The following is a 19,132-nucleotide window of genomic DNA, read 5'->3' on the forward strand; positions in this document are numbered from 1 at the left end:
CATCGTTCTGCGGGCCCAGGACCCCGACGAGGGGGAAGCCGGCCGGCTGGCGTACTCCATGGAGGCACTCTTCGACGAGCGCTCCAACGACTACTTCTCCATCGACGCCGAGACGGGCAGCGTGGTCACCGCCCGCAGCCTTGACCGGGAGACGAAGGACACCCACGTGCTGAAGGTGACCGCCTCCGACCACGGCTCCCCACGCCGCCGCTCGGCCACCACCTATCTGACCGTGACTGTGAGCGACACCAACGACCACGAGCCGGTGTTTGAGCAGCCTGAGTACCGAGAGAGCATCCGGGAGAACCTGGAGGTGGGTTATGAGGTGCTGACCATCCGCGCCACTGACGGTGATGCCCCAGCCAATGCCAATATGCTTTACCGCCTGCTGGAGCCGGGAGCTGCTGATGGGGTCTTTGAGATCGACCCGCGCTCCGGGGTTGTGAGGACCCGAGCCCCAGTGGACCGCGAGGAGGTCTCCGAGTACCACCTGGTGGTGGAAGCCAATGACCAGGGCAAGGACCCAGGACCACGCAGTGCCACGGCTATGGTGCACATCACTGTCGAGGATGAGAACGACAACTACCCTCAGTTCAGCGAGAAACGCTACCTGGTCCAGGTGCCAGAGGATGCCCCAGTGAACAGCCAGATACTGCAGGTGCAGGCCACAGATCGGGACCGGGGCAGCAATGCCCAAGTGCACTACAGCATTGTAAGCGGCAACCTGAAAGGCCAGTTCTACATCCATTCTTTTTCCGGTGCCATCGACCTGATCAACCCTCTGGATTATGAGACTATTCGGGAGTACACACTCCGGATCAAAGCCCAGGATGGGGGCAGGCCTCCCTTGATCAACTCCAGTGGCATGGTGTCGGTGCAGGTCGTGGACGTGAATGACAATGCCCCCATCTTTGTGAGCACTCCCTTCCAGGCCACAGTGCTGGAGAACGTTCCTCTGGGCTACTCGGTGCTGCACATCCAGGCCGTAGATGCTGATTCCGGGGAGAATGCCCGCCTGGAGTACAAACTCATAGAGATGGCACCCTCCACTGGAGGTGCCCCTGTAGCAGGTGACTCTGGGTTCCCTTTTCAGATCAACAACAGCACGGGGTGGATCACAGTGGCTGCAGAGCTGGACCGAGAGACTGTGGAGAACTATCACTTTGGAGTGGAAGCCAGGGACCATGGCATGCCAGTCATGACCTCCTCAGCCAGTGTGTCCATCACCGTCCTGGACGTGAACGACAACAACCCCACCTTCACAGAGAAGGTGTATCACCTCAGACTGAACGAGGACGCAGCTGTGGGCAGCAGTGTCCTGACCCTGACAGCAGTGGACAGGGACGTTAACAGTGTTGTGACTTACCAGATCACCAGTGGCAACACCAGGAACCGTTTTGCCATCACCAGTCAGAGCGGAGGGGGGCTGATCACGCTAGCCTTGCCCCTGGATTACAAGCAGGAAAGGCAGTATGTGCTCACAGTCACTGCCTCTGACGGCACTCGCTTTGACACCGTCCAGGTCTTCATCAACGTCACAGATGCCAACACTCACCGCCCAGTCTTCCAGAGCTCCCACTACACAGTGAGCGTCAGTGAGGACAAGCCCATTGGCACCTCTATTGTCACTATCAGTGCCACCGATGAAGACACAGGGGAGAATGCGAGAATCACTTACATTTTGGATGATAACATTCCCCAGTTCCGCATTGACCCTGACACAGGCACTATCACCACCCTGATGGAGCTGGACTATGAGGACCAGGCCTCCTACACATTGGCCATTACAGCCCACGACAACGGCATCCCCCAGAAATCAGACACCACCTATGTTGAGATCCTCATCCTGGATGCCAATGACAACGTGCCCCGCTTCCTGCGCGACCGCTACCAGGGCTCGGTTTTCGAGGATGTGCCGCTCTCCACCAGCGTCCTGCAGCTGTCTGCCACCGACCGCGACTCAGGCCTCAATGGCCGTCTCCTCTACACGTTCCAAGGTGGTGACGATGGAGATGGAGACTTCTACATTGAACCCACTTCTGGAGTGATACGCACACTGCGCAAGCTGGACCGCGAGAACGTGGCTGTCTACAGTCTGCGGGCCTTTGCTGTGGACAGGGGCAGCCCACCGCTGAAAGCCTCTGTGGATATCCAAGTGACTGTGCTGGACATCAACGACAACCCCCCTGTCTTTGAGAAGGATGAATTTGACATCTTTGTGGAGGAGAACAGCCCCGTGGGCTCTATTGTGGCACGGATCAGTGCAGCTGACCCCGACGAGGGGACCAACGCACAGATCATGTACCAGATAGTAGAGGGGAACATCCCTGAGGTCTTCCAGCTAGACTTGCTCAATGGAGACCTCACAGCCCTGATGGACCTGGATTATGAGAGCCGGACAGAGTATGTGATCGTGGTGCAGGCCACTTCTGCCCCTCTTGTGAGCCGGGCAACAGTGCACATCCGTCTTCTGGATCAGAACGATAACCCGCCCGTGCTGCAGGACTTCCAGATCCTCTTCAACAACTATGTGACCAACAAGTCTAACAGCTTCCCCTCTGGCGTGATTGGCAAGATCCCAGCTCATGATCCCGATGTGTCTGACAGCCTGGCCTACACCTTTGTGCAAGGCAATGAATTAAACTTGCTCCTTTTGGACTCTGCCACGGGGGAACTCAAACTCAGTCGCGACCTGGACAACAACAGACCCCTGGAAGCCCTCATGAAAGTGTCGGTCTCAGGTAAGCAAGCATTTGAGGCTCATAAAGCACATAATTCTGCTTGTCAGACCAGTACGGGGGCATGGGCAGAAATAACCCACTTGCAGTTTAGTGCGCAGCTTTCGGTTTCCTGAGGCAGGAATTTATCTGTGAAATTTTTGGAGAGGAACCACAAAAATGTATCAAGCCCACGTGCTGTGGATTGAAGTGGTGCGTTGAAGTTGTTTAGTAAATGTGGATCACAAGGGTAAATAAATACGAGTGTGCGTGGAAGGGTATATACTCCCTCAGTTGAGGTGGTACCTTGGCTGAAGCTTTTCTGATGTGGTTGCATAAAGGTAATAAATGATGTAACTTGCAAAGATGTAGGGAATGCACATGTATCTGTAATGCCATCTCCTCTCTTTTTTAAAAAAAAAGGAAAGTTGAGATTTTAGCAACAAAACACGTTTATTTCCTTCTGCATACCAGGAGGTTTGGCTGGTAGATCCTCAGACCAGTTCTCTGCTGGTGTGGCCTGGGTGGATGTGACACTGGTGGAGCTGCACTGGTTTGCATTGCTGGCGTGTGTTCCTGTGGGAAATGGCGACGCTGATAGCAATGAGTTATGGCTCTGTAATAGCTGTGCAACGCTGCTAATTGCACTGGAGTTGCTTTAGCAGAGCTAGGGGCAGATACTGGCCAAATACAGCCCCAAAATCAGCACTGTTGGGGGAAGGGAGAGGAGGGGAGAGGGAGGGCTACTGTACCATTAACTTCCTCAGAGAATTTGTGTCTCTGTGTGTGAAGAGTGTTTGATGCCGTCCAGTATATACTGTTATATGAGCACATATACGCTCTTAGGATGTTACTCTTTTTCTGCTCAGTTGCTTGTTTATCATGGAATTACTTTTTATGCCTCTAATTGTGGCATCAATCATGCAATGAGTAATTTCCTCCGCAGGTGCCACTCTATAAAGTTTACTGTGGACCTGATCCCATACTTCTGTTGACTTTCAGAGGTTTAACCAGATACATTCCTCGCCGCCTCTCTCTGCAACCTAAAGCTAATATTTGTATTCTTTCTGCAAAAAAAGCTGAAAGTACTAGGTACATAAAATGACACTTTGGGAGATGCTTCATTTTGGATGATTGTATTAAAAAAAAAATCAAACTGTGGCATAATCCTGGCAGCGCTCGTTTTACTGTAAGTAGTCATGGCGTGCAGCAGGGCCTCGGGGGAGCGAGCCGTGCTCTCCCTTGTGTTTGCAGGCTTGAGGTCCTTTTTGCTTCAGGAAAATGAAAGTGATATTAACTGAACTGATTTAATTTACTGCGGTGTATCACCTGACAAGCCACTCCTGTTTCTTCCAAGATGCGGTGGGGGGCAGCTAATGTGGTAAGGTAGCTCATAAATGCCGTTTCCATGTCCTGTGAAGACTTGCAGAAAAAACAGACAGTTGGCTTGTGACCTTAAAGAAAAACATTTGGATTAAGGCGCAGGTGATTGCGTGGTCATTGTCTGTCTGAACCAGTAGCTCTTTATCTAGTAGCAGAAGATAAGAACTCAACTTGGGGCAAGAAGCTTGGAAAAGACGTTTTGTTAGACTAGATGAGGACAGTGTTCAGAACAGAAAAATAGATGGCATGAACTATTCCTTTCTCAGTCTAATGATTTACGCAGTTTAAGTGGATGAAATCTCAGGTAGGAATGAAGACCTCTGTTTTCTTAAGTAACAGGAGCTTGATCATTCCAGCATCGTTTTCATGTTTGGTGAAGGCGTGAACTTTGAAACTCTGCTGTGATGTTGATCAAAACTGACTGTCCGCTGCATGTCTTGAGATATTTGAAAGATTAAAGCTTTTTATGGGTAGGATTTTAAAATAATTTTGACAAGCACTGAACTCCGTTTGACGTTAATTTGGAGAAGTTTGCTGTTTGGAAATTGAAAGGGCAGAGTTTGGCAGTGTGTGATTGTGTCCAGGAAAGTCTCACCTGCCTGCTTTCTCTGGTTTATCTGATGGAGTCTTTAAAAAAAAAAAAAGAGAAGCAGCTCAGACAGAAGTACTCCACAGGGTTATCTTTAAGTGTTGCAAAATACCTGCAAATCATCTGCTAGAATGACCTGCCAGTTAACTGAAAAACGTGTCTATGGAGTAGCCATTAACCTCTCAACCCAGACAAACATGAAGTCTTGCCCTGCTCGCAGCAGCTCTTCAGGTCAGGGAAGGATTGGAGCTCTTGATGAACTTGGGGAATTTGAACTATATACGAGTCGGAGGTAACACTGCTGCTGTAAAAATCTTATTTCCACCTGGCGATGTGTTGTGCTGTGGAGGCATGTGAGTGTGTGTCATGCTAGTGAGAAGCCACGCTACTCAATTACATTAGTTTGAGACTTTGATACTTGGCTAAAACCAGCATTTTTTGATTTGATTTGGGGATTATTCAAATAAGCACGGTAATTTTGGCCTTCTGCATATAAACAAAGCCTTAAGAATCATCAAAACCAAGCAAACGAAGATAATAGATTTTGTAAAACCTGAGAACAGCACACTCGGCGTTTAAAACTTACCCTAATAGTGTAAACATTGTCAGAAGTTACGTGGGACGGCGGGCAGCCCTGGGCAGGCTCCGTGCGAGCGTGGCTCTGCCTTCGCCCTGGTGCCGCGGGACCTCCCCCCCCAGGTCAGGAACCAACCCAAGCCAAGGAGGGAAGAATGTGCAGATATTAGCATTTTGCTTTTTGCTCCCAAGCCGAGGAGGGAAGAATGTGGGTGGTGCAGATATTAGCATTTTGCTTTGGATCTGGAGGGAGCTTTTGAAGTCAATCTCTTTTGAAGTGAATCTCTCTGGATGCCCTTCTGCCTGTGCCTGTTGCACGGAGCCGTCTGAGTGAACAAACCCGACCCCTTCTGAATGAATCTAGTCCAGATGTGCTCCAGGGGTGCCCAAAGGGGTCCCTTAAAAAGACACATTCTCCTTTTCCCATTGTACCTTCAAGGCTTTCCTACAGAAAAGCAGAGCTTGGCTTTATATTCCCATGCTTGCACATAGCGTTGTTAGGTTTATGTTGTTTTAACAACTGGGGTGAAGCCTTGACCCTGCTGAAATCCTGCCCTTGCTTTCCAGGGGGGCAGGATTTTACTCTGGGCTTCTGAAACAGGTGGTCAAGAGTCGATCAGTCTGTGATTTCTTAGTGTTATTAATAAATATATGGTTTAAATTGACAGGATCATTAAAAAGTTAGTTTTTGTCCACAGCGATGTTCACAGTAATGTCAAATTGGGATTTATCTGGTCAAAAAATGTGTTAAACGTTGCTCAAGTCCCATTGCATTCGCCCATGTTAAACATTATACCGCAGTCCCCACTGGTGCTGGGGGGAAAGGCCGGTGCTAGCCTCAACTTTGCACAAGTGTTGCACAAGTCTGCCTGGGTATCACATTGCAAACGCTGCTGGCACCTGCTTGGCTGTGCTGCCACAAGTAGTCCCACTTAAGATCAACAACAGCTTGCTGGGATACAATAGATGTGTGCGCAAACTCCTCTGGGAACCCAGCCTAATTCACCAGTGCAGACAAAACCCAACCTGACTGCGTGCTACAGCTTTCGAGTGGTCCAGATAAATGTAAAATATCATGGTATGACATACAGTTTTGGGAAGGTAGTGCTCCTCAGGAGAGCTGGTTTCTGCTGCGAAGGATAGACACCCAAGCATTTTTGAGGGCAGGCAAGCTCAAGTATCGCCTTTTACATTTCTTTGGCTTTTAATCTCCAGTGGCATTTAGTGAGGTTATTGACTATCAGTAAATACAAATTAAGATAGAGCTCGTTTGTGCTGCAATAAACGTGGGATTTTTACTCAAGGCTTGTTAAAGGATCTTCATTATTATTTTAATTTAAAAGTCATTATGCTAATGACCCTGGATCTGCAGCTCTGTGCCTTCTCCATACAAATGGAACAGAAGATGCAATACTTTGGTTTAGCCCTTCTGATAAAAAGGTAAGGCCGCAGCTGTGCCTGAGATGCAAGGCATCGGGGGGTTATCTGTGTGTGTGAAGATTTGAGATTAAAGGGAAAAAAGAAACTCAAGGAAAAAGGTGTCTCTGTAAGCGCAGGGGCACTTTTGGGCGCGGAGGGTGAGCGTGGGGCGACTGCTCAGGACGCAGGCCGGGCGCCTCAGCAGCATCGGGGTACGCCCTGGCCTCGTGCCCCCGCCTTCGGGGAGCGGGGCGGATGGGGCTGCTGCGGCCTTGTGAGTTTCGGGGGGCAGATGTGCAAGGTGACTGGTTCTTTTAGGGGTGATGCTTCTGGCTGCCTGCTAGGACTTGCTTTCAGGGTCAGCGAGGGGTAATTAGCACCCAAACTGCTCTCTGTGGCCCCCCTCCAGGGAAACACATTCCCGCACGCGGCTGCGGTGGGGTCCCTGCAGGTTATGCAGGTTGTGCAATTAGGAGATGATGGAAATGGGTGGGTGGAGGCTCCTCTCTCCCTCCCTCCGGGTGGGAGGAGGTGTGTTGGTGCGTCGCATGGCTGCAGGGCTTTTGCACGCTCGTGTTCCCAGGGACTTTGGGCGCTTGCACTTTGCGCGTGCATCCTGCTCTAGGGGAGAGAAAGCAGCAGCTCAAAGGCTGCAAAGACCAGGGAGGCAACGATGAGGGACCTCGTTTAGAAAGATGGTGTGATACTGTGAGCTGTGAGATTGCAGCCGGGGTTGTTACTTGGTTTATTAAGTGGAGCTGAAGTGGAGGATGACCGGTAATGGTTAGTAGCGGTGGTTTTGAACACTTACCTAAAATAGCAAAGCAAGAGTAGTGCCCATTATTTTAAAGTTAGGGTAGCTCCTGGATCTGCTGTGGCTACGTAAATCCTTTATTGCATCCATATAGGTTCTATATTCTATTCTATAGGTGAGATGCATTTTAGATGTACGACCCTCCAGCCTGCAGGAATTTGACTTTCCCTCTTCAGCTGTATGATCTGTTCCAGACGATAAAAAGCTGTGGCTGCCTTGTTGCTTTTGAATGTGCTTCCTTCCACTTCATCCCTGGATTTCATAGGAGTGGTGTATTTTTGTTTCAAAAGACAGGAAAACGTCTATGGCTACGAGAGGAAAATATTTAGTGGAAGGCTGACTGACAAAATAACTTTTTACTGAGATAAAAGCTATCTTCTGCATGGAAATAAATAAAATTGGGACTTATCTGCAGCTCAAGCTACTGTAAATAAGCAATTTCTTTGCTAAAATGGTTATCCCCAGTAATAAAAAAAGAAATGTTTACCACGGCACACTTTAGAAAGTAAATGAGATGTTTTATCTCAGATAAAAGCTATTTTGTCAGTCAACTTCTTTCAGAAAATGCTACTGTGCAACGGAGCTGTCACTAAAAATGTTTTGTTTCTCCTGTTTCTGTCTGTGTGTAGTGCAGGCTGTATATTCCCATTTTTTCCTACACAGTTTTTAACAAGATATTTCTACCTTAGTATGTCTTGGTGGTTGAAGCATACATAGGTGGCACTTCTTAACCTCACTCCACAAAGTGAAACTTTGAACCACAAATACTAGAGGTCACAATCGGTTCCTGGAGAAAAAAAAATAGTGTATATCAAAGCCCTACGTAAACCCAAACTTAGCAATGCTGTTTGAAAACCCAAGGGCATGTTTGTATTTGCAGCATCATCTTGTTAAGATTTCTGTACAAGCTATTGGGTTGCTTTGATTGAGAGGGTATGAGAAATGGCTTATTGAGGTTGCAGGGGGTTTTGGCTGCTTTTGTGCACACTTTGCTCAGTGTACCGACAATTTTATTTTATTTTTTTATTGCCTAAATGTTGATGCTTTTCTCAGTGATTTCTGGGAAAGAGGGAGACTTTAGGATAACAAGGAGAAAGTATAAGAATGAGACTGAAGATGTGAGAGGGAGAAAGGTCTGCTAGGTTTTACGTGGTAATCAAATCCCAAGGGATGGAAATTACATTTAGAGAAGTATGATGGTGGGATTGCCTGGAAAACTTTTTTCCCCTATTTTAAAATTATTTGCAAATGGGGAGATAGTTGTAATAACCATTTTTAAATTGGGTTAGTAATTGTTTTATATTTTTTGATTACTTTTTAAGCTTCAGGGTGTATTAATGAATTGGTTTCATTAGTGTATTCCCTTGTTGTGATTTGCTTCCCTCTTAGAAGTCACTGAAGTGCTCTTACTTCTGACTTGCACTTGCGGATTGGGAAGAATCCTCTTTTGTTCTGTTGTTCTGGTCACACATTTCCTTGCAGTTCAGAATTGGTTTAGGCTGGGGTTGTGGAGCCTGCCAAATACAGAATAAACATCGAATTGTTGTGAAGGGTAATGACAAAAGAACCCTTTGTTTAGAATACAAGAAGAGTTTTCTATGTTTGGATGTTAGGATGATAGTAAACCTGCAGTAGAATTAGTGGTGGGGAAAGTAGGTGATGTGAAGCAGTGGGATTTTATACTTCATTATCTCCAACATCCCAGGCACTACCTGAGGAAGTGGCTGGCTGCTGATAAAGTGTATAATTTTACATTTGCTCATTGAATGGTCCGTTTTCCTTCAGCATATATACTTAATATCTTGAAACTCCCTTCCATTGTTGACTCCCATCTTTGAGCTGAATGGATTCTCTCAGACATCCCATGACTGAGGAAAGTAATGCTGAGTTTTAAAGTATGGCATTAGGTAAAGGTAGGTAGCGTGCTCACCACTCTTCTGGTAGGGCTCTTACTGGTGGGACCCTTAGCAGACGCTTGGATGGAAACCCAGGCATCCTCACATTTCCACCAGTCTGGTGAGAGTGTGGCCCTGGTGTCTCCCAGCATCTTCAAGGAAGGGTTGGGGAGACGCATCCATGGTCTCCTGCCTCCTCCTTGGGGTGTGCTCCAGGTCTGCCAGACACCCCTGCAGCTGACGGGTTGTCTGGCTGGGTTCATGGGTTCAGGGGCATGTGATAGCACGCAACACGTATGACAGTGTTTACAGTTCAGCCAGATGTGTAGCTGCTGCATATGTTGGCATAGCTGAGCTCGCTTTCATCTGGTTAGTTTGGGTACAGACAGCAATGACTGCACCATAGCACGGCTTCAGCTTGCGATTTCACTGGGCCCCTCGATTCCCTCATGGGTTAGGTGAGACTGATACAAAGGTGGTGGGAATGTGACCGCCCTAAAAGTTGGGAGCAGAATTACTTTCTGGGCAGGAAACAAGCAAACGTGAAGCAGAAACCTCTTCTAAACCTACGTGCTACAAATACCTTTTCAATATTTAGCAGCATAGGCAACTCTACCTGTAACACTCATGCATGGAAGATGAGTAAGGGGAGGATCAAATGTCAGACACAAGATCTACGCTCTCTCTATCCCTTCTCCCTCTCTTTTATAAGCCCTCGGGATTTTGAGAGCCAGTTGGTGGGGACAGACTCGCTATGTTTGAGTGCTTGAGATAACACCACAACTTAACTGCTTACCCCAGTATTGCCTAATTTACAGGATTTGGGCAACCGTCTCTCTTGGCTTCCTTTGGCATACTGACTTGTATTTCCAAAAATATCTATGGAGAGTCTCTAGGAAATGTGGGAGGGTTAGAAGAGCTGAAGATAGTCAGATCAGATCTAATGACCGTTTTTGGCAATCTTCCATGTTACAGTCTTTCTGTCCTGGTTTCTATGGGAATGATGATGTTTTTAGGTAAAACAGTACTCCAACTACTCTGACATCAACTTTGCCATTTAAGAAACTAGTATGGCAGTGCTGTCTTTTATGAATGATAGGCTTTTTTGTTGTCTGCTCCTTTTTTTAAGACTATTTGGCCAAAAGATTGCATAAATCAGAGTACAGAACACGTTGATGAGGGGCTCAGTTCGTCAAAGCCTTGTTCACAATGGTTGTCCACTTGAAAGAAAGAACATCTGAGACCTGATGAAATTCAGTTTTGCCACTTTATGTTTCTGTGACAAGTGACAGTTTTATTATTTTTCCCCTCAGTGCAGCTCTTTTTCCAGTGTTGAAAAACACTGAACTATTTATAGATGGTAACACAGGTTTCAAAAGGGGCAGGATGGAAATTTTTTAAATCTGCCATTGAGCAATCTCTCTTGTTTGCTTGGCGAGGATTTGCTTAACACCTTTTTTTGTAAGACCCGGGTGCATACACTGTGGTTGAGATTTCATTGCAATGTGTTGATTTTGTTGGATTGAAACAGCGTAATCAAAGGTACAGTTTGGCTTTTATGGTCAGATTTGTATCACCTACCATGATCTGCCCAAGAAATCAGGTATCTCTTCAAAGGTGGTCATGTAGGTTGCAGCCATGATTGATTGATAGGCAGGAGGGCTGCTGGCTGGAGGTGCCCATCTCACCCCACTGATTAAAGAGAGAACATAAATGACTGACTTGGGCTGATTGCCTTGTTGTTAGGTGGCTAAAGTTCAGTGGGATGAACCCACCCTGAATGTGTGTGCCAGGACGGAAGGGTTTGTTTTCTTTTGTAGCGATGATTGTACTTTTTTCTGTTACAGCAAACTACCTGTAGTAACAGGCTTAGCAGACTAGATGGAAAGGATGGGAGAGGCTATAATTTGCAAACAGGAAAATGTTTTGCCATGAATAATGTTAGGAGAGACTTTAAATATTGTCAAGAGTTTGAGTGAATGAAGGGAGAAAGTATGCTTTTATGGGGATTTGGCATTCAGCAAAGAAATAAAATTTTAAAATACTTCAGAAAGATGATCTTTGCACTTGAAAAAAAAAGCAATTGGACAGAAAAGTAGGATTTGCGGGAGAGAAAGGAAAACTTTTGGACTTTGTTTCAACAAGTTGTTAATGCTGCTAAGTTGTAACCGCCTTCCTATTTATTCCAGTATTTACACTTGACAAGCACAAAAAAAGCAAATAAATGAAACTGTAAACCTGTAATAAATCCTCAGGGGACCACATAATAAACATAGACATGTTATGCTTATCAAATACAAAGGAAAGTAATCTGTTTTCAACACCATTGTCGAACACGTGATAGATGCTACATTCCGTCAGGTCTCCAGCACTTTTGGAAATGACGCATCTGGTCAAAATATTTCAGCACTTTTTGAAGGAGGGAGAGGGAGAAGCCATTGTTAACAACCATTGTCAACACAACATCTCCTGCCTGCTGTGGAGTCTTCGGGCTAGATCCAGTTTCAGGGAGAAGCAAAAGCGTCTGGACCCCACCAAAAGGGGCAAAGCAGGGACTATATTATCAGATTTGAGTTTCACAGACATGATGGCCAGCACCTAGCAGTCTGTCTTTGCTGTTAAATCCCAACGGGCTGTTACGTTTGGAAGCAAATGTACTCAAGGTGATTTCTCTGTAGCTGCCATGCCACTGGAGCACACATCATGGGTACAAAGAGCTGCTGGATCAGTTGGGTTTGCTCTTTTCTTTCACTAGCTCCAGATCAGACTCCTTGACCCTATTCAAAACTGATGTTAGCAAGTCTTTGAGTTCATTGGACTGAATTTCTGTCATAGCACTTTTGGACTTTCCTGGAACCAGCCCAGCCTCTCATTTATTTGTGTGCTTGCAGTGGTGTTCATGCTGGGTCTGCTTCTAAAGGAGACCCTTTAACATCCAAGCTGTGATTTTTATTTTTAAATTTATTTATTTATTTATGTAGCTGTCTGAATTGAATTTAAATCATGTAAAAGCTGTCCCACACTAGTGCATTACTTGTTTTAGCAGTGCGTGATTGCCAGCCACCAGCCACTGCAGTCACAGCTCAGCATGGCTAGGAAGAGGCTTTTGGCACCTTTCACAGCTTAGGTCCAGTAGAGGACTTATATCTAACCATCAAATGCCACAGCACCTCACTTCTAGGTGCCTGTTCCCTGCAGTGGTATCCTGTTTTAGGCAGTTAAGTGTCCTATAAAGTGGGAGTACTTGAAATACCATCCTGCTACAGCTTGGGCACTTCACTCAGCATAGCGATCAGGACACTTAACGAGGGCCGAGATGGGCTGGGCTCCAGCCCTTGATCTCAAAGCTCTTACTGTGCTATACATTAAAGAGGAGCCGAATAAGGTACAGAAGCCATTGTGGGACTCATGTTTCCCATCTCTTAGGTAAGTGCCATAAGCTACAGGGTCATGCTCACACTTGCAGGGTGCCGGAGAGGAGGCTTTCTGGCTCACGTTCATGTATATGGGCACCTCCACTTCAGTCAAGCAGCGGTGTGGGCAGTCTGGCTTTGACCCTCAGCTGCTGGATTTTGTTTAGGCCATAATAAAAGCTGGATCATGAACCATTCAGGCCATGTCAGGACTAGGTCAGTTCTGGCTGTAGCCAGGGACTCAGCTCTTCCCACCTGGGAACTCAAAGGTAAAATAAACAAGAACCCCAGGGCTTTCCAGGGAGTACTTTCCTATTGATCAGAGCTGATTTGTTTGTCTTCTGGCTTTAACTGCTTGTAAATGGATTTTGCTTTTATGTGGAGCGGCCCCCAGATGGGCTAAAGGGTCAGTTATGTAAGGATTCACAGGCTCAGACTTAAATTATGCTGCTAAATATCCAGAGTTCAACCCATCTTCGCCTACTGTTTAATCCTCTTTCTCACTGCAGTTTGCCGCGATGATAGACTTGCTAGTAATTATCAACATGTTGCCGCTCGTCGCTTGGATCCTGTGGCTTTTCCTGCAATGTGCTCGTTGACGCTGCAACTGGCCAACATTGTCCTGACACATACCGTAAAGGCCTCTTGGCAGCAATGACTGGGTTGAACTATCCCATCGGTTGACTCGGTTTCCCTTCTCACGGGGTGTATTTCTGATGTTGGCCTCCTTTTACTGACACAGTGTAATTTACCAATGTGTACTCTGCATGATGAGCTCTCCATCTGGCAGATAATTACCTGCTAGTTTAAATCCCATCTTAACTTCAGTTTCTCGAGATCATGAAATTTGCTGGTGCCTTCTGGTTGGTTTTGCAGGCTGTTTGCAAAAGGATTTGTTATGAGCTAAAGCGATTAGGGCAAATTTCTGTGAGTTTTTTTGAATGCTAGGTAACACAGGTTTACTTTTAGGTCCTGCTTACTAAGCTACCCAACATGATTCTGCATCGAGTTTGGCAATCTAACACTTGAGTTTGTTGACCAAGCTGTTGACAGCAGGCACTGGTTGTTTGCACTGGTTATGCAAAGTGGGAACCCTGGGTACATTTTAGGACCTGGTGGATATTGAAAGCTTGTTACACAAAACACACTGGTGTTCCTCTTCCCTTCTTGCTTATCTTCTTCTCCCCTCTCCCTTTGTGTTCATTGGATCTGTTTGCCGTGTGCTGTTTTGCAGCGAGGTACCGCGTCTGCGGAGTTTGGCTGCTGCAAGTTTGTACAGGGCCATGCACAGCGGAGACCTCGCAGGGGATGCTCTTGTAATACCTGCTGTAAATAATTAGGATAACCACCAGACATCAACTGACCAACAGCCCCGTGAGATAGCCAGATACAGACCGCCCTGGGCCCGGCTGATGGTGTGTCCAGCAGGCGCTGGGAGCTGGCTGGCACCTGCCCACCAGGAACGGTGCTTGCCAGTGGTGTGGCAGCATCCTTTCTCACTGCCTTCCCTCTTGCCTTTGGGGAGGCAGGGCAGGTTTCTCATCCACCCCTCGCCCTCTTCTGACCGCTGTGCTGTTACTTGCTATTAGGTGGGTGCCTTGGCCCAAGGCGAGGGGCGGGCTCCGTCCCATCCAGGGATGCCCCATGAGATGCTCCCAGTGAACCGGTGGCAGCCATCGCATCACCCGTGCAGCCCTCATACTTCCAGTGGCTGTTTTGGGGTTGGGACCTCCGTGGTGCTGGCTGTCGGGTGCAGCTTCCAGAGGTTTTGCAGCCTCATCCTTTGACCCTGTCCTTGTACAGGGTCTCGGGGGCCATGGCATGAGGTGGTGACGGTCCCACAGAGGTTTTGCTGCCCAGCACGGGCAGTTGCAGGACGGCTGTGGCCAGCCCCAGGTCACAGGGCACACTGCACCCTGAGTGTTGGTGCTTGTCATCTTTGCAGTCCGTGGGAGCAACACCTGTACCCATGAACAGGGAATTTGGCCCAGTTTGGGTATAAATGGTGACTTTGGGTTTTTTCCTATCCCTTGTGACAAGTTGCAGTCACCTTTACTAGCTGGTTCCTTCGTGCACTGGCCCCCTTATGGCTCAGCTAATAGCAGTGTCTGGGACTTTATTCAGTGTTAAGAGGCTTTAAACTAAGACATTCCTATTTACTACCAACAGCATTGATGGACATGACCGATTAATGGCAATAAACTCAGGTGAGAACTGAGAGACGAGGATATTTTTTATAATGTATGCAGTGATCTTGTTTGTTTTGTATGAATGAGTTTTACGAACTTTTGTACGATCTGCTTTTAAAATATGTCCCTTGCCAAATGGTTGGGGATTTCTTAAGCTGACATGACTGATTCACTTCTTGGCTCAGCCAGTGTGCATCAGGCTGCGCTGAAGCCGAGGTGCTGAGATGATCAGATAAAATTACCCGAATTCTTCATGCCACCGGTGGCAGTTGAGCATCCATCCCTTTTTTTCCCTGGGGGAAAGTCCTCCAGGAGAGGCCGTTTCACCTGCTCTGAGGTGGTGTCAGTGACTCCCTGGGTTTTTGCTCTGCGTCTCCTTGATTAGACTTTAGGTGTCAAAAGATCCCGTTGCTCTTTTCAAGGCCTAAAGGGAAAGTAAAGTGACAACTTTGATGGCCAATTTGAAAGCTTTCTCAGGTTGGGAAGTGTCCTGTGGGGTAAACAACTTCACTCCCACTGTACACCTCCCATACTGATCATATAGGATGGCATTTTACTGGCTTAGTGCTGTGTAAAGTTGGGATATTGTGCATTTTCAGGTATTTAAATGAACTTATATAAATGACTAATGATGAGAAAAGACTAATTAAATTTTATTCCTGTGCTGAAACTGAATTTTAAAGAAATCAGTCTGAGATTTCAGCAGTTGTGAAATTCACAGTGTTGTTCTTTGCACTGTAAAGCCTTTGTGCTTACTGCAGTAGTCATATTACATGACATTGCTTAATACCCGGCAAGGCGTATTCTTGGCTCATGCAGCAGGTAAGGCTCCCTCAGTGTCACTGAATCCCTCCATGTACTCAGCAGAGAGCTCAGCCTGATGATTTTATGGCCACGCATCTGCGTTCGCATTTCCAGTGCCTTTTCCTTTTTTGCAGTAGTTTTCCCTTTTACAGTACGGTGATTATTAAAAGCAGGGCTCTGACTAGTTTTGTGACCAGTGTCATCCCTCCCTGCTTCCCACTCCTGTCAGTCAGCGGCTCATTTGTTGGTGGTCCGTCCTGGGGATGGGTTTTTTGCTGAACACCCGCTCCATCCTCGTGGTGCGGTGGGAGAAGCCGACGGGCGTAGGCACCTTGCGGAGATGCTCAGGTCCTGGGGCAGGGGCTCGAGCTCGCAGCTGAGAGCTGGTTCTCTAGCAAATGAGTTGCTCATCCATTAGAGCTTAAAGGGTAATTTAATCACTTTTGGAAAGCACAATAGTTAATAATCCCACACTAAGAAACCGCCACTGCTTCTGTTCCTTATTAAACATCTTAATTAATTTTTTTTCCATTTCTGTTCTTAGGCATTTTGTAGCATTTAATTTTCTCAACAATAATTTGTGAGTCACGAAATCTCTTGGAACAGGTTAGCCTCCGAGTGATGGCGTTTCAGCACCTCTTGCATTTCCTTCGGTTGGATTGTGTGTTGCTGCTTGTTTAGAGGCAACATTGCTGCTTCCCCGAGGAAAGCAATATACTGTTACCTGGGTGTGATGTGCCAGGACCACGCTGCCCTCTCTTTGGAGACACACCCTCCGCTTAGGTAGTATTTAAAGTGCTTATCAAATACTGGGATGGAAAATTATTCCATTTTCTGAAATTACGGTATTTGGGTGACTGACTTTTCTTGTCCAGCCACCATCTATGTGTTTGAGTTGGTTCAGAAAGGTGGAAGCAACAGACCAGCTGAAAAATGTGTTGGAGCATGGGGCTTCCACCGCAGGGGTTTAAGTCAGATGGGTTTATTAAAGAAACTGAGGTATTACATGCTGTTGTACAAGGCACTGCGAATATCTCATCTCTGTACTATTCTGAAAGTTCCTAGTCAAGAAAAGTTAATTTATATTGTAAAGAGGACAAGTTGGGGAACAGAGAATTTGTTTCACTGGAGGTATCATTTATGGTAGAAGACTACATCTTTCGTATTGCAAAATGAAAACCAAAGAGGACTATGATTGCTACCTACCCTCTGAAGTACTTATGGAAAACAAAGTTAAGAGCAGGGCAGTTTAAAGGAAAAAAAAATCTGTAAGTGAACCGACTCTCAGTAAATTTGGGTGGCATGTTAGAAGGCAGTTTGAAACCTTTAGGGAAGCAAATTTCTGGAACAACCTCTCTGCGAAGGGATCCGAAGAAGTGTAGCTGGGTTTAAGATGAAGCTTGATAAATTAATGAACGCTTAATAGTTTATGAGTAGTATTATGTATATACAACACACTTCCTTGAGAATCTTCCTTGAATAGAAAATTGAACTCGGTGGTGGGAAAATTATTTCCCTTTCTCTTTTTGCTGCAGAAATTAAACACACATATTAACAAATTGTAAATGCATTAGCCCTTTGAACTGCCTGAGCTTGTGTAAGTTGTTGTGTGTGGATAACAGTATTGCTATCTTCTCCTAAACTTGGTATCAAAAGAAGATAAAGAATCCACAAGGCAGTATGGTTCAGCAGATAAATGGATGGGGCTGGAAGTTATTCACAAATGTCACAGGCTGCAAGTTGCAGCAAATCTGAGCCAATCTTGCTTCTGGCTGTTACAGTCCTTCCCTTCCAGCACCTGTATGACCTTGTGCTGGTCTGTTTCCATGCACCAAGTTGCTAAAAAGTCAACCTGCTATTAAAAAAAAACCCAAAACAAACTTCTGACTTAGCAGAAAGAAACAGCTCAGTCCGTCAAACAAGTATCAGAAACAGTGCAAGGGAGGATGAAAGTTGATAAAAAGCCAAACTACCAATAAAAAACAAACAAACAAAAAAGTTCTGACTTAGTGTAAAGAAACAGTTCAGTGCAGTGTGAGTGCCAGTGCAGAGGAGGAGAGGGACTGTGGCAGCCAGCCCTTAGATTAGCTTAGGTCTGCTGTGCATTTGTAACCAAAGCCTAAAGAAAAACATTCATTTTTGTTGGGGTTTTTTGAGTAGGATTTTTATTACCTTGCGCTGGAACAGTTCAGCATGGTTGGACAGGTACCAGGGATGGTGTAAAAGAGGAGGCAGTAATTAGGTGGGTTTAGGCTCTGCCCTTGGCTCAGTGGGTTCTCTGCTGCTTCTTCTTGGAGGAGATTATGTATGTTTGCCTATGCTTGCGTTTTGTTCCTTCTGGAAGGTAGAAAGTCTCTAGAAAGTCCTTTCAACATATGAGAAGGTTATACTGTCCCTCCTTTAGGCCTGCATGACCACACTGACTCAAACTAAAGGGAGAATTTGTTCCAGTGCTCTGTGCGCAATACTCAGCACCTAACCCACGTAGGCAAGTGTGTCAGCACCTGCCACTCTCTTCCGTGGGTACAAAACTCCCAGCTTTCATTTGTATGAAGTTCTGCCACCTAGAAGTTCTACAGCTTGAACCTATCACAGATTTTGTGATGCAAAATGCAGCTGCATTGTGCTAACATCAAAACCATAGGAGATTCAGTAAACATGTTTAAAAACACCTGTCTTGGAAACACACAGAGCATAAGAAAATATTGTAATAAATGAATGCAAAAACAAACAACTGAATAATTTTAGTTCTTCATTCCCTCTAGATTGCTGCCTTTCTAGGTTTGTTAATAAAAAAAATTAACAAATTTTGCTTAGAAAAGGTAAGAAATTCTCTGGTAGTAAGGATTTTGCATTGAGAAAATGTATGTATTTATGAGCTCTGGCTCAGTCCTTTGAATTATCTAGGCACTACTGTAACCGATAAGTGAATGCTGATAACCCTGTTAATATTTCAAGGACTCTTTGCAACTATAGGGGAGCAGTTGGTAACTATCACATTCCTTTGCATTGCAGGACAGGTTTTTTATTTGCTATCTTAATGGTGTTATATGCATACAGTTTTTTCGAGCTCTGTTCACCTTGTCTCGCAGCAGCTCCTTGGAAAGCAGCCTTATGAACTCTTTAAGATGCTTCTTACTCACAGCAGCTGGGCTCATTGCCTGCCCTGGTGTGGCTGGGATTTGGATTGCAAATTCCTGATCCGAACAAAGAGGAATAGAAAAGGCTGGTCTCTGGCCTCTCTCACGCTTTAGGAAACCTTGCTGGCTTCAGAGGATTGTACTCATAACTCTGGCTACACTTCAAAAAAAAAAAAAAGCTTCTATCTTTGTA

The 19,132-nt window shown here is 46.0% G+C and overlaps 1 protein-coding gene across 1 annotated transcript in view; it reads left to right on the plus strand.

Annotated features, from left to right (window-relative positions):
* The first annotated feature begins 58 nt into the window (after window positions 1-58).
* The window catches only part of CELSR1 (cadherin EGF LAG seven-pass G-type receptor 1), a 177,351-nt gene continuing 158,277 nt past the window's right edge, over window positions 59-19,132 (plus strand). The window contains exon 1 of the mRNA XM_019474584.1: window positions 59-2,741. Coding sequence (XP_019330129.1) covers window positions 59-2,741 — 2,683 coding nt within the window. The remainder of the gene's footprint in view (window positions 2,742-19,132) is intronic.

The sequence above is a fragment of the Aptenodytes forsteri genome, unplaced genomic scaffold (genome assembly GCF_000699145.1).
Source record: "Aptenodytes forsteri isolate BGI_AS27 unplaced genomic scaffold, ASM69914v1 Scaffold137, whole genome shotgun sequence".
NCBI classification, from domain to species: Eukaryota; Metazoa; Chordata; class Aves; order Sphenisciformes; family Spheniscidae; genus Aptenodytes; species Aptenodytes forsteri.